General features: G+C 46.3%; 1 protein-coding gene across 1 annotated transcript; it reads left to right on the top strand.

Annotated features, from left to right (window-relative positions):
* Window positions 1–5,852: 5,852 nt before the first annotated feature.
* LOC123150246 (uncharacterized) lies at window positions 5,853–6,755 on the top strand. Its single transcript, XM_044570078.1, has one exon. The coding sequence runs from the start codon at window positions 5,957–5,959 to the stop codon at window positions 6,227–6,229; it is 273 nt and encodes a 90-aa protein (XP_044426013.1). The 5' UTR covers window positions 5,853–5,956; the 3' UTR covers window positions 6,230–6,755.
* The last annotated feature ends 9,441 nt before the right edge of the window (window positions 6,756–16,196 follow it).

Consider the following 16,196-nt stretch of genomic DNA (forward strand, 5'->3'; position numbering starts at 1 on the left):
AGATATGATATAAGTACTTCGGTACATGCAATCATTCTTTTACCCAAGTCACTTGGGGGCTCTTAAATTTATATGAGCCGTTTTATGATAAGTGTTCTTCTTCTTAGTCGTTGCAAAGTTTTATTATTATTATTATCTATCATTCCTTTTTTCGATACGAGCGTGTGGTCACTAGCCGGGGAGCCTAATTTCTCTCTCAAAGCCGCTAGAGTTTAGTGTGCTAAACTGGCCTAATGAGAAGTACTCCGCCCTCGGGATAGGAGGTTGAAGCCGTAGGCTGACCCGCTTGAAGTCTTGAGATAGGATGTATCATGTTAAAGCACGACAGAAGCACTTTTTTTGCTAAGGCCAATTTTCGATTGGCACCGAACACTCGATCTTGTTCGGACGTCAGGTTTTTACTGACGTTTTTTGGTTTTCCAAGCTTATGGCACTTTTAAACTATTAGTGTGTTTTCAGCACAAGTCTCGCAGTGCAACGTCGGACACCTTTAGAGATTCGGCAAAAACATTCTCGGATATTGCTATATATGCATCGGTTTCGAATTGTGTCTTCGGTCAATAGTTGGGTTGCCCGGCTCCTGCGCTTGCCTCCTACGTTCCGCTTTGTTCATCTAGGTGTGCAAAGGGAGAACCACTGCAATTGTGCTTCCAACTCACATGGTTAAGTACCTCAGTGGAGAAAGCCGAAAACTGACTGTCACAATAAGCGTAAACTGGTCAGCGATCCGATGACGGTGTTAAATGATGGGCCATTCATAACAATGGCCAAAGTGTTTACGGCTTGACCTCGACTGTTGCCGAACACTACCGGGGGCTATTAACTGGCCTCCGAAACTAAATCCTCGATATTTTGCTCTTACATTGGAGCTGAGGTTTCATGATCATGCTTAGCATGACAACCCAAAGAAAGGAACCGATAGCGGGACTATTTTCTTTGGAAGACATTTCTTCTGTTAAACAGTAATATAACATATCTCTCTGCGTACCTTTGTGTATAAAACCGTGTGGCCAGATTGCCTTGTTTGTCGTAAATCTTTGCCCTCATAAAGGCTTTATAAAGTAGGACAAACACTCCTCGGCTACTAGCCGAGGAGGTGGAAGCCGATGGTCGGTCAACAAAGCTTGTACAATGCGGATCCGAGCATTAATGACGTAAAGTACTTGGATACATAGAGTCATTACACATAATTTGTGATTTTACTATGGATATTGATCCTTAATTCGGCCACACGTGACCGCATTAAGACTCGGTGGCTACTGGGCTTCGAGCTTATTATTTACAAATATTAAAGGGGCACATCGATCCCCTGATCTGGTGTTGCCACCCGACCAGTGTCTCGGGGGCTACTGCATTGCCTGTCCAATGCAGAAAATTTTATGTGCAATATAGTTTCCGAGGAGATTTTTGATCCTCAGATTGGTCGGCTGCACCCAACCTGAGTCTCGAGGACTGAGCGTGCCGCTTTTAGTGTCCCGAAGTATTCTGCCGAGCTAGGACTTGATCCTCAGGCTGATTTTGCAAATCAACCCGAGTCTCAGCGGCTATTGGGATCAGCGGTCTTACATCATCCTTCAGGTGCATCTCGGGTTTTAAACCGATACACACCTTGAGGGCTACTGGCTATATATCTTGGCAGAGAATAAATTGCACCAATCAAAAATATTGACAAAAAATCGGTCCACAGTCGGGGTGGTGCACCACCTCGGAAGCAGTCTGGCATAAAGCTCGGGCGCTAGTGGCTGGCTCCATAGAGGGCATTTCCAGCATTAAGCTCGGCTAAACTCCTTCAACTTTTTTGAACCAAGGTGATATGACACCTCGGATATAGTCCGGCGTTCGAGCTCGGATACATTCTGGCGTTGGAGCTAGGAAAGCAGTCCGACGTTGGTGCTCGGCTGCAAAAGATACCTCTAATGCAGTCCAGCGTTGGAGCTCAGACGCAAGAGGACACTGCCTCCCGGGAACAACTTCAAACCCGAGGTGCGGCATAAAAATAACAAGGCATTGGTAAAGGCCGGAAACTTAAAGGGGCTCATCGGATACCCGACGTGTAAACCCGTCGAATGCATTTCGGTGATCTTCAAGATCGAAGATAAAGAAGATTTGTTGAACTAGTTTTCAAGACCGACGACCGAAGATGAAGAACAGTTCGGAAGAACCGAGGAGCGTCCCTAACTTGAAGACCGATTCAGGGGGCTACTGACGGTGTCCTGGACTAGGGGTACTCAACACGTCATCTCCCGATCTGATAGATTGGGCCGAGGACCCTCGTGGCCGTATACTCATGGGCCAGTTCGGACAGCAGCCACATACAAGGAAGATTCCACAAGACTTGGCGATCAAGACAAGGACTCCTCCCCACCGGCATATTCGGCTATGACTCTTGTTATCCTAGGCCTCTGGTGTATTATATAAACCGAGGCCAGGCTAGTCGATAGAATATATACATATAATCATACCATAGGCTAGCTTCTAGGGTTTAGCCTCTCTGATCTCGTGGTAGATCTACTCTTGTACTACCCATATCATCAATATTAATCAAGCAGGACGTAGGGTTTTACCTCCATCAAGAGGGCCCGAACCTGGGTAAAACATCGTGTCCCCTGCCTCCTGTTACCATCCGCCTAGACGCACAGTTCGGGACCCCCTATCTGAGATCCGTCGGTTTTGACACCGACACTCGACGTGTCCAAATCATGAAAAATGTAAATGTTTCTCTCTTGTTCCCTCACTCGTGCACACATGCCTGTTCATGGTAGAAATTTATGTATCAGTTAGAGAAGAGCAAAAACAATGTTTTTTTGCACGATTCAAAACATTTTAACATTATGCACTTTAGAGTAGCAATTAGATCCATCTGTTTTGCTCTCTCTCTCTCTCTCAATAGATGACACTCGATATTAAATCTACAAGGAAGCATGAGTCTGTTCTAAAGATGGTTTTGCTTGATGATGCTGGTGCATTTAAGAAGTGTAAAAGGACCTCTTGTACTGGTCATATTATAGAGTGATATAAGAATTTCATGTTCTTGAGTAAATAAAGACCTTCCTGCATTTTCTCAGAGCATTACTTGTCTTTACATGCGAGGAAACTGGTTAAATGAGAAATACATGCCCTTGTATACATATATATTGGTACAAATAAAGACATAAAATCAATAATCCTACACTCTTCGACAAAATACACATTGCCCATGCCACTGGAGAAGATAGTGTGGCCTGTCAACACCAACATAGTACTAATATTTTCTGGTTAGTCGCTGCAAAAGGAAAGAGCAATCACATATGTATTTCATCTTGCATTTGCAAACTAAAGCCAGAAAAATACATAACAAAATCATAGGTTACTCGCCAAAAGCTAAATTTTAGTGTTATTTTTTCCATATTGCCTCACTTTGTCATCAAATGCCAACAATAATATCCCATTTTAGTTTCATAATCCTTCCTATATGTCTAGTAATCTGGAAAATGTGTCTACAAAATCACATCAGATTGTTAGTACAAAGCATACCAAAATTTTAATGGATATGCACATACTTCCTCTCTATCATAATATAAGATGTTACTACAACCAAGAGAAGGACAACATGGACTTTTCACGGTCTATAAAATGAATAAAGGAATACAAGACGTGTAATGCTAAGACCTATGTCCAACTCTAAACCTGGCCTGAACTACCAAATATCGTTAGTAGAGAAGTAATCCTCACACTTGAGAACTAAACTCCCAAAATATGAGAATAAAAACAGTTTATCTTAAGTATACTACATTTCAAATGCATAGCCTATGTGGAAGACCTCATGCGTGCCGACACCCGGGAGCATGTCGTGGACCGATAGGAGGCCGCCCTGCGCAAGCACGTCGTCGTCCGTGTGTCCACCGCCGTCCTGGTGGTTGTTGCTATGGTTGAGCACGTGGACCACACCGTCCTGAGCAAGATGACGTCAACCACAGATGCATCTCGACCATGGCAGCAAGCACTTCAAATAGACACGCATCAACAAGCAAGCACACATACCTCCATCTGAGGATCCGGCCGTCTACCGCCTTGCCCATCGGGACAATCTGGCCGCCGCTAGGCTCATAGCCGGATCCACCGTCCCCGGCCACAACCTTCCCGGCTGCGGAGAAGTTATCGAGTGGACCGAGCCCCGGCCACATCGTCCCTAGTCCGCAAGGCCACCACGTCCACGGGCTAGTCCTAGCAGCCGTAGGGGTGAGGAAGAGTTCGGGAAAGATGAACACGATCTAGATGAGACCAAAGGAAAGATTTAGACTGCTTTGTGATTTGGAAAATGTGGACCTAAGCAAGGAAAGTTAAGACATGATTGGTTAAAAATCAGGAAGAAGGAGATCTTTATCCCAAGAAGGAAAGAATCATACGTGATGGGAAGTACTAGGATAGAAAAACGAGAGAAAGTATAGTAGGAATTGATTCGGTTTTTAACAGAAGGCGGTGGTGGAAGGTGAGACAAAAATAAACCATGAAAGAGGGTGGTGGGAGATGGGACAAAGGAAAATCAAACAAAAATAAACTGTATCAGACTAGAAGTAGAGATTCTTTTCGCGAAAGTAAAGTTAGCATGCATCAATTTGGCGGAAGCTTTGTTTCTCTTTGGCGGAAGCTAGCTACTATAATGCTAATTTCGTCGTATTTATAAAAAAATGCCTGGTTTATTAAAATCTGGTTTAAAATAGACAGGTTAAATGACCGGCTCCCACATCTGTGTTTCGACATCATTCTGGATCGATTTTCAGACAATATCGTGATCATTTGTGGGTTAGTGTTGGAGATGCCCAAATGATCTAAACGCTATTACAAAAATGTTCTTTATTTCTTTATATGATCACCCGATTAGGGCATATACAATGCATAGCTTCAAGGTGATGCCTCGTATGACATGTAGGATCGGATATGACGTAAAGTAGGTTCGGACAGAGAAGCGGGATCCTCTTCAGAAGGCGGATGCTTGAAGAGAAAACGTGTGGTCCAATGACAAAAGCTGAAAAGATTGGAGTGAAAAATAGATATGCATATGTACTAGAGTCTTTATTTTCTGTTTCTTAATGAGGCCCACTAGTGATAGCTTGCATTGGAAAAAAAAAATTAATACAGATACATCAAATTACTTTTTATCATGAGGCATATATATCTATATGCCACCATTGTACATGCCCTTACTACTCCTTATGCGCGTGCCTACGTCCTCGGACACGTTGTTTTCGGTCGGCGGCCACCGCGTGCATCGTCGGCCGGAGCCAGACAGGATAGAACAAAATAATATGGGGAAAGGCGGCGGCTATTCGTTCTCCACAGCAGTCAGCCGGGCATGCAATTCCTGCCTTCCACGCCTGGTGAAACGAGCGCGCCATGAAGCCTCCTCCCTCAAAGAATCGATTCACTCGGGCCCGCACCGTCCCGTCCTTAAAAAAGGCCAAACGGACCGTCACAGCTTGTTCCCGTGTACCGAAAGCAGTTCCTTTCCATGTCAATAAAAAAGCAGTTCCTTCTGGTTCGCCTCCCGACCGTTTTAAGTCAGCACAACAGGCGCCGACGGGCGGGCCAACGTCCCCCCATGGACCCACGGCCCCGTCTCACCGCAGCCGGGAAGCTTCCCCAACCTCACCTCACGCTGCCTGCCGAGTCAGCGCGTTGCCCTCCTCCACACCACGCCGCCGACTCCGAGGCTCAAACCGCAGGCAGGAGCAGGACCATTCCAGAACGCGTGGCCGGGCGTCACGGCTGAGCATCTCTCGTGCCCTCCGCCACAAGATTTCCACCCCCCCCCCCCCCCCCCCAGCTGCCACGACAGGACCATTCTTCTCTCCCCGGCTCCGCCTATAAAGCCCCGGCCTCCCGTTCCTACGCAGGCACACAAGGCATCCATCCGTTCCTCGGTTCCTAAGTCAGCAGGGTTTGTTCATCGACGGTCGTTCCTTTCGTCGTCGCCGGCATGCAGCGGAGCAGCTCGTTCGGGACGTCGTGGGCGGACCAGTGGGACACCGGCGCCGACCCGAGCCCGCGGGCGCGCGGCGGCGGCAACGGTGGCGGCGACGGCAAGAAGGGCGGCGTGGAGAAGACCAAGGCGGCCGCGGCCACCGGGCTGAAGAAGGTCAAGGCCGGCACCGCGCAGGGGTTCCAGTGGATCAAGGACAAGTACCAGAAGAAGAGCGCCGGCAAGAGCGGCAAGCAGGGCGGCGGCTCCGAGGTGGCCGCCGGGTACTGACCGGTCATCTGAGACGTTTGGATATGTATGGAATCGTCATGGACCGATGATGTTCTTATAGTTTATAAGTTCTAGAACTTTTTCTAATCCCAACTAAAAAGTCTCTAGTGCTTAAAAAGTTCCTTCCTATTTGTTTTCAGAGATTAAAAAGTCCTTAGTCCCTTTCTAGAGATTATTAAATGACCATGTTGCTTCTAGTATATAAAAAAATAACAATCAAACAAACCATGGGATGGCGGGCCATTGAATACATGGAGATGCATTGTTGAAAAAGTCCCCAAAAAGACTCTTCTTAAGAATCTTCTTCATTTAGTCCCAAGTGTCTAGTTCAGTCCCTAAAATATCCCTCCCGTTTGATAAAAAAGTCTTTAAAAAAGACCTTTTTAGTCCCTACACATAAAAAAGTCCCGGCAAACACATCCCGTTATTTTAGTGTTGTGCCTGCGGACTGCTTAGCTTTGCTCTGTTTTATAGCCTTCTCATGTACATAAATGAAGGATTTGACTTTGTACTTTTTTTTTCTTCATATTTGATCACTGTTTCAGACTTGCTTCTGATTGGTGCTGGTGATTAACTACCGATTAAAATTGATCCTTGATTCATCTCCAGCAAACTAGAAAAGCACCGCTTGTGGGGAGTCTCCCCTTTCCTTTAAGGGGACCGCTAGGCGCGGGTGTGCTTGCCGAAATTTTCGGCCGGTCTACGCCCTAGCGTTGGATATAAGCACATATAACCATCAGATCCAGAGTAGAAAAAAAAAATCTCCTTCTCGCTCACGTACAACTCCATGACATCTCACAGCCACTTGCTAGCAGCTCGCCGGAGCCCCTTGTCGGCGCGCTCGCCGGAGCCGCTGGCTGGTTGCAGCACCGGTGCTCACTGGTCCACCCCGGCGCCCCCCGCTAGCAGCTCGCCTGACCCGCTTGTCGGCGTGCTCGTTGGGGCCGCTTGCCGGTTGTAGCGCCGGTTCTCACTGGTCTGCCCTGAGGCCTCCCGCTAGCAGCTCGCCGGAGCTGCTCGTCGGCGCGCTGGTCGGGGCCGCTCATCGGAGCCGCTTGCCGTTTGTAGCACCGGTGCTTACTAGTCCGCCCCAACGCAACAATTTGTAGTGTTGGTTCCAGCAAAAATGAAATACAGTGGTAGCAAAAAAAGTACGGTGGTAGCAAATTTGGAGTGGTTCCAACCAAAAGAAGATGGATCCAGCAAAAACAAATCAAAAGGTAGGGTGGTAGCAAAAACCAACAACGATGGTAGCACAAATCAAAACTATGATAACAATAAAATTGAAGTGGTTCCAGATGGATCCAACAAAAAATCAAAAACAGGGTTGTAGCAAAAATCAAAGATGGTGGTAGCAAAAATCGAAGGCCATGGTAAAAAAAGTTTGGTACACTGGTTTCATCAAACAAAAAACATGGTAGCCCACCATCTCCATCACCGGCAATGCTGGTTGCCACTTTTCGTCGGTGTGGTTCCAGCTTTTCGCCGGCATGGTTCTAGCAAAAAAGCCAACCGGTTGTAGCACCAGAACCCTCCATCTTCATCACCAGCAACACTGCTTGAAACTTTTTGCCGCCATGGTTCCAGCTTTTGGCCGACATAGTTCCAGCTTTTGGCCGGCCGGTTGCAGCACTAAAGCCTGCCATCTCCATCGCTGGCAATGCTGCTTGCAGCTTTTCGCCGGAATGGTTCCAGCTTTTCGCCGACATGGTTCCAACAAAAAAGTCGACCGGTTGCAGCACTGGAGTGTGTCATCTCCATCACCGGCGGCTTCTGCTTTTGCAGTGTCGATGGAATGTAGTCTGGTCACCGCGCATGGCTGTTCCAGCTGTTGTTGGAAATATGCCCTACAGGCAATAATAAAAGCATTATTATTATATTTCCTTGTTCATGATAATTGTCTTTATTCATGCTATAATTGTGTTATCCGGAAATCGTAATACATGTGTGAATAATAGACACCAACATGTCCCTAGTAAGCCTCTAGTTGACTAGCTCGTTGATCAACAGATAGTCATGGTTTCCTGACTATGGACATTGAATGTCATTGATAACGAGATGCATCATTAGGAGAATGATGTGATGGACAAGACCCAATCCTAAACATAGCACAAGATCGTATAGTTCGTTTGCTAGGTTTTTCTAATGTCAAGTATCTTTTCCTTAGACCATGAGATCGTGTAACTCCCGGATACCGTAGGAGTGCTTTGGGTGTGCCAAACGTCACAACGTAACTGGGTGACTATAAAGATACACTACGGGTATCTCCAAAAGTGTCTGTTGGGTTGACACGGATCAAGACTAGGATTTGTCACTCCGTATGACGGAGAGGTATCACTGGGCCCACTCGGTAATGCATCATCATAATGAGCTCAAAGTGACCAAGTGTCTGATCACGGGATCATGCATTACGGTACGAGTAAAGTGACTTGCCGGTAACGAGATTGAACGAGGTATTGGAATACCGACGATCGAATCTCGGGCAAGTAACATACCGATTGACAAAGGGAATTGTATACGGGGTTGCTTGAATCCTCGACATCGTGGTTCATCCGATGAGATCATCGAGGAGCATGTGGGAGCCAACATGGGTATCCAGATCCCGCTGTTGGTTATTGACAGGAGAGCAATCTTGGTCATGTCTACATGTCTCCCGAACCCGTAGGGTCTACACACTTAAGGTTCGGTGACGCTAGGGTTGTAGGGATATGTATACGCAGTAACCCGAATGTTGTTCGGAGTCCCGGATGAGAACCCGGACGTCACGAGGAGTTCCGTAATGGTCCGGAGGTAAAGAATTACATATAGGAAGTGCTATTTCGGTCATCGGGACAAGTTTCGGGGTCACCGGTATTGTACCGGGACCACCGGAAGGGTCCCGGGGGTCCACCGGGTGGGGCCACCTGCCCCGGGGGGGCCACATGGGCTATAGGGGGTGCGACTTGGCCTATATGGGCCAAGGGCACCAGCCCCAAGAAGCCCATGCGCCTAGGGTTCAAGGAAGGGAAGAGTCCCAAAGGGGGAAGGCACCTCCTAGGTGCCTTGGGGAGGAAGGATTCCTCCCTTGGCCGCACCCCCTAGGAGATTGGATCTCCTAGGGCCGGCGCCCCCCCCCTTGGACTCCCTATATATAGTGGGGAAAGGAGGGCCTCTAAAACCACGCCTTTGGTGCCTCCCTCTCCCTCTCCAACACCTCCTCCTCCTCCATAGAGCTTAGCGAAGCCCTGCCGGAGTACTGCAGCTCCACCACCACCACACTGTCGTGCTGCTGCTGGAGCCATCTTCCTCAACCTCTCCTTTCCCCTTGCTGGATCAAGAAGAAGGAGACGTTACGCTGACCATACGTGTGTTGAATGCGGAGGTGCCGTCCGTTCGGCGCTAGGATCTCCGGTGATTTGGATCACGTCGAGTACACCTTCCTCATCCCCGTTCTTTGAATGCTTCCGCGCATAATCTACAAAGGTATGTAGATGCAATCCGATCACTCGTTGCTAGATGAACTCCTAGATGGATCTTGGTGAAACCGTAGGAAATTTTTTGTTTTCTGCAACCTTCCCCAACAGTGGCATCATGAGCTAGGTCTATGCGTAGTTCTCTTGCATGAGTAGAACACAAATTTGTTGTGGGCGTAGATGTTGTCAACTTTCTTGACGCTACTAGTCTTATCTTGCTTCAGCGGTATTGTGGGATGAAGCGGCCCGGACCAACCTTACACGTACGCTTACGTGAGACCGGTTCCACCGACTAACATGGACTAGTTGCATAAGGTGACTGGCGGGTGTCTGTCTCTCCCACTTTAGTTGGAGCGGATTCGATGAAAAGGGTCCTTATGAAGGGTAAATAGAAGTTGACAGATCACGTTGTGGCTTTCACATAGGTAAGAAAACGTTCTTGCTAGAACCCTATTTCAGCCACGTAAAACTTGCAACAACAATTAGAGGACGTCTAACTTGTTTTTGCAGCAAGTGCTTTGTGATATGATATGGCCAAAGTTGTGATGAATGATGAATGATATATATGTGATGTATGAGATGTTCATGCTATTGTAATAGGAATCACGACTTGCATGTCGATGAGTATGACAACCGGCAGGAGCCATAGGAGTTGTCTTTATTTTTTGTATGACCTGCGTGTCATTGAGAAACGCCATGTAAATTATTTTACTTTATTGCTAAACGCGTTAGCCGTAGTAGTAGAAGTAATAGTTGGCAAGCAACTTCATGGAGACATGATGATGGAGATCATGATGATGGAGATCATGGTGTCATGCCGGTGACAAGATGACCATGGAGCCCCAAGATGGAGATCAAAGGAGCTATGTGATATTGGCCATATCATGTCACTATTATTATTTGATTGCATGTGATGTTTATCATGTTTTGCGTCTTGTTTACTTAGAACGACGGTAGTAAATAAGACGATCCCTCATAATAATTTCAAGAAAGTGTTCCCCCTAACTGTGCACCGTTGCGACAGTACATTGTTTCGAAGCACCACGTGATGATCGGGTGTTAGATTCTAACGTTCACATACAACGGGTGTAAGACAGATTTACACATGCAAACACTTAGGTTGACTTGACGAGTCTAGCATGTACAGACATGGCCTCGAAACACAGAAGACTGAAAGGTCGAGCATGAGTCGTATAGAAGATATGATCAACATGAAGATGTTCACCGATGTTGACTAGTCCGTCTCACGTGATGATCGGACACGGCCTAGTTAACTCGGATCATGTTATACTTAGATGACTGGAGGGATGTCTATCTAAGTGGGAGTTCATTGAATAATTTGATTAGATGAACTTAATTATCATGAACTTAGTCTAAAAATGTTTACAATATGTCTTGTAGATCAAATGGCCAACGTAGTCCTCAACTTCAACGCGTTCCTAGAGAAAACCAAGCTGAAAGACGATGGCAGCAACTATACGGACTGGGTACGGAACCTGAGGATCATCCTCATATCTGCCAAGAAAGATTATGTCCTACAAGCACCGCTAGGTGACCCACCCGTCCCACAGAACCAAGACGTTATGAACGCTTGGCAGACACGTGCTGATGATTACTCCCTCGTTCAGTGCGGCATGCTTTACAGCTTAGAACCGGGGCTCCAAAAATTGTTTGAGAGATACGGAGCATACGAGATGTTCGAAGAGCTGAAAATGGTTTTCCAAGCTCATGCCCGGGTCGAGAGATATGAAGTCTCCGACAAGTTCTTCAGCTGTAAGATGGAGGAAAATAGTTCTGTCAGTGAGCACATACTCACAATGTCTGGGTTACATAACCGCTTGACTCAGCTGGGAGTTAATCTCTCGGATGACGCGGTCATTGACAGAATCCTCCAGTCGCTTCCACCAAGCTAAAAGAGCTTTGTGATGAACTTCAATATGCAGGGGATGGAAAAGACCATTCCTGAGGTATTTGCAATGCTGAAATCAGCAGAGGTAGAAGTCAAAAAGGAACATCAAGTGTTGGTGGTGAATAAAACCACTAAGTTCATGAAAGGCAAGGGTAAGAAGAACTTCAAGAAGGACGGCAAGGGAGTTGCCGCGCCCGGCAAGCAAGCTGCCGGGAAGAAGCCAAAGAATGGACCCAAGCCCGAGACTGAGTGCTTTTATTGCAAGGGAAGTGGTCACTAGAAGCGGAACTGCCCCAAATACTTAGCGGACAAGAAGGCCGGCAAAACGAAAGGTATATGTGATATACATGTAATTGATGTGTACCTTACCAGTATTCGTAGTAGCTCCTAGGTATTTGATACCGGTGCGGTTGCTCACATTTGTAACTCAAAGCAGGAGCTGCGAAATAAGCGGAGATTGGCAAAGGACGAGGTGACAATGCGCGTCGGGAATGGTTCCAAGGTCAATGTGATCGCCGTCGGCACGCTACCTCTACATTTGCCTTCGGGATTAGTTTTAAACCTTAATAATTGTTATTTAGTGCCAGCTTTGAGCATGAACATTGTATCAGGATCTCGTTTAATTCGAGATGGCTACTCATTTAAATCCGAGAATAATGGTTGTTCTATTTATATGAGAGATATGTTTTATGGTCATGCTCCGATGGTCAATGGTTTATTCTTAATGAATCTCGAGCGTAATACTACACATGTTCATAGTGTGAGTACCAAAAGATGTAAGATTGATAATGATAGTCCCACATACTTGTGGCACTGCCGCCTTGGTCACATAGGTGTCAAACGCATGAAGAAACTCCATGCTGATGGACTTTTAGAGTCTCTTGATTACGAATCATTTGACATGTGCGAACCATGCCTCATGGGTAAAATGACCAAGACTCCGTTCTCGGGAACAATGGAGCGAGCAACCAACTTATTGGAAATCATACATACTGATGTGTGCGGTCCAATGAGTGTTGAGGCTCGCGGTGGCTATCGTTATGTTCTCACCCTCACCGATGACTTGAGTAGATATGGGTATGTCTACTTAATGAAACACAAGTCTGAGACCTTTGAAAAGTTCAAGGAATTTCAGAGTGAGGTTGAGAATCAACGTGACAGGAAAATCAAGTTCCTGCGATCAGATCGTGGAGGAGAATACTTGAGTCATGAGTTTGGCACACACTTAAGAAAATGTGGAATAGTTTCACAGCTCACGCCGCCTGGAACACCTCAACGTAATGGTGTGTCCGAACGTCGTAATCGCACTCTATTAGATATGGTGCGATCTATGATGTCTCTTACCGATTTACTGCTATCTTTTTGGGGCTATGCTTTAGAGACTGCCGCATTCACTATAAATAGGGCTTCGTCGAAATCCGTTGAGATGACACCGTATGAATTATGGTTTGGGAAGAAACCTAAGCCGTCGTTTCTAAAAGTTTGGGGATGCGATGCTTATGTCAAGAAACTTCAACCTGAAAAGCTCGAACCCAAGTCGGAAAAATGCGTCTTCATAGGATACCCTAAAGAAACTATTGGGTATACCTTCTACCTCAGATACGAAGGCAAGATCTTTGTTGCCAAGAATGGATCCTTTCTAGAGAAGGAGTTTCTCTTGAAAGAAGTAAGTGGGAGGAAAGTAGAGCTTGATGAAGTATTACCTCTTGAACCGGAAAATGGCGCAACTCAAGAAAATGTTCCTGAGGTGCCTGCACCGACTAGAGAGGAAGTTAATGATAATGATCAAGATACTTCTGATCAAGCTCCTACTGAAATTCGTAGGTCCACAAGGACACGTTCCGCACCAGAGTGGTACGGCAACCCTGTCTTGGAAATCATGTTGTTAGACAACGGTGAACCTTCGAACTATGAAGAAGCGATGGCGGGCCCGGATTCCGACAAATGGCTAGAAGCCATGAAATCCGAGATAGGATCCATGTATGAAAACGAAGTATGGACTTTGACTAACTTGCCCGTTGAGCGGCGAGCCATAGAAAATAAATGGATCTTTAAGAAGAAGACAGACGCGGATGGTAATGTGACCATCTATAAAGCTCGGCTTGTCGCTAAGGGTTATCGACAAGTTCAAGGGGTTGACTACGATGAGACTTTCTCACCGATAGCGAAGCTGAAGTCTGTCCGAATCATGTTAGCGATAGCCGCATTCTATGACTATGAAATATGGCAAATGGACGTCAAAACGGCATTCCTTAATGGTTTCCTTAAGGAAGAATTGTATATGATGCAGCCGGAAGGTTTTGTCGATCCTAAGAATGCTGACAAGGTGTGCAAGCTCCAACGCTCGATTTATGGGCTGGTGCAAGCATCTCGGAGTTGGAACATTCGCTTTGATGAGATGATCAAAGCGTTTGGGTTTACACAGACTTATGGAGAAGCCTGCGTTTACAAGAAAGTGAGTGGGAGCTCTGTAGCATTTCTCATATTATATGTAGATGACATACTTTTGATGGGAAATTATATAGAACTATTGGACAACATTAAGGCCTACTTGAATAAGAGTTTTTCAATGAAGGACCTTGGAGAAGCTGCATATATATTAGGCATCAAGATCTATAGAGATAGATCAAGACGCCTCATAGGTCTTTCACAAAGCACATACCTTGATAAGATATTGAAGAAATACAATATGGATCAGTCTAAGAAGGGGTTCTTGCCTGTGTTACAAGGTGTGAAATTGAGCTCAGCTCAATGTCCGACCACGGCAGAAGATATAGAAGTGATGAGCGTCATCCCCTATGCCTCAGCCATAGGTTCTATTATGTATGCCATGCTGTGTACCAGACCTGATGTAAACCTTGCCGTAAGTTTGGTAGGAAGGTACCAAAGTAATCCCGGCAAGGAACACTGGACAGCGGTCAAGAATATCCTGAAGTACCTGAACAGGACTAAGGAAATGTTTCTCATTTATGGAGGTGACGAAGAGCTCGTCGTAAAGGGTTACGTCGATGCTAGCTTCGACACAGATCTGGATGACTCTAAGTCACAAACCGGATACGTGTATATTTTGAATGGTGGGGCAGTAAGCTGGTGCAGTTGCAAGCAGAGCGTCGTGGCGGGATCTACATGTGAAGCAGAGTACATGGCAGCCTCGGAGGCAGCGCATGAAGCAATTTGGGTGAAGGAGTTCATCACCGACCTAGGAGTCATACCCAATGCGTCGGGGCCAATCAAACTCTTCTGTGACAACACTGGAGCTATTGCTCTTGCCAAGGAGCCCAGGTTTCACAAGAAGACAAGGCACATCAAGCGTCGCTTCAACTCCATTCGTGAAAATGTTCAAGATGGAGACATAAATATTTGTAAAGTACATACGGACCTAAATGTAGCAGATCCGTTGACTAAACCTCTCCCTAGAGCAAAACATGATCAACACCAGAATTCCTTGGGTGTTCGATTCATCACAATGTAACTAGATTATTGACTCTAGTGCAAGTGGGAGACTGTTGGAAATATGCCCTAGAGGCAATAATAAAAGCATTATTATTATATTTCCTTGTTCATGATAATTGTATTTATTCATGCTATAATTGTGTTATCCGGAAATCGTAATACATGTGTGAATAATAGACACCAACATGTCCCTAGTAAGCCTCTAGTTGACCAGCTCGTTGATCAACAGATAGTCATGGTTTACTGACTATGGACATTGGATGTCATTGATAACGAGATCACATCATTAGGAGAATGATGTGATGGACAAGACCCAATCCTAAACATAGCACAAGATCGTATAGTTCGTTTGCTAGGTTTTTCCAATGTCAAGTATCTTTTCCTTAGACCATGAGATCGTGTAACTCCCGGATACCGTAGGAGTGCTTTGGGTGGCCAAACGTCACAACGTAACTGGGTGACTATAAAGGTACACTATAGGTATCTCCGAAAGTGTCTGTTGGGTTGACACGGATCAAGACTGGGATTTGTCACTCCGTATGACGGAGAGGTATCACTGGGCCCACTCGGTAATGCATCATCATAATGAGCTCAAAGTGACCAAGTGTCTGATCACGGGATCATGCATTACGGTACGAGTAAAGTGACTTGCCGGTAACGAGATTGAACGAGGTATTGGAATACCGACGATCGAATCTCGGGCAAGTAACATACCGATTGACAAAGGGAATTGTATACGGGGTTGCTTGAATCCTCGACATCGTGGTTCATCCGATGAGATCATCGAGGAGCATGTGGGAGCCAACATGGGTATCCAGATCCCGCTGTTGGTTATTGACCGGAGAGCGATATCGGTCATGTCTACATGTCTCCCGAACCCGTAGGGTCTACACACTTAAGGTTCGGTGACACTAGGGTTGTAGGGATATGTATATGCAGTAACCCGAATGTTGTTCGGAGTCCCGGATGAGATCCCGGACGTCACGAGGAGTTCCGGAATGGTCCGGAGGTAAAGAATTATATATAGGAAGTGCTACTTCGGTCATCGGGACAAGTTTCGGGGTCACCGGTATTGTACCGGGACCACCGGAAGGGTCCCGGGGGTCCACCGGGTGGGGCCACCTGCCCCAGGGGGCCACATGGGCTGTAGGGG

The sequence above is a fragment of the Triticum aestivum genome, chromosome 7A, assembly GCF_018294505.1.
Source record: "Triticum aestivum cultivar Chinese Spring chromosome 7A, IWGSC CS RefSeq v2.1, whole genome shotgun sequence".
In the NCBI taxonomy this organism is placed as follows: domain Eukaryota; kingdom Viridiplantae; phylum Streptophyta; class Magnoliopsida; order Poales; family Poaceae; genus Triticum; species Triticum aestivum.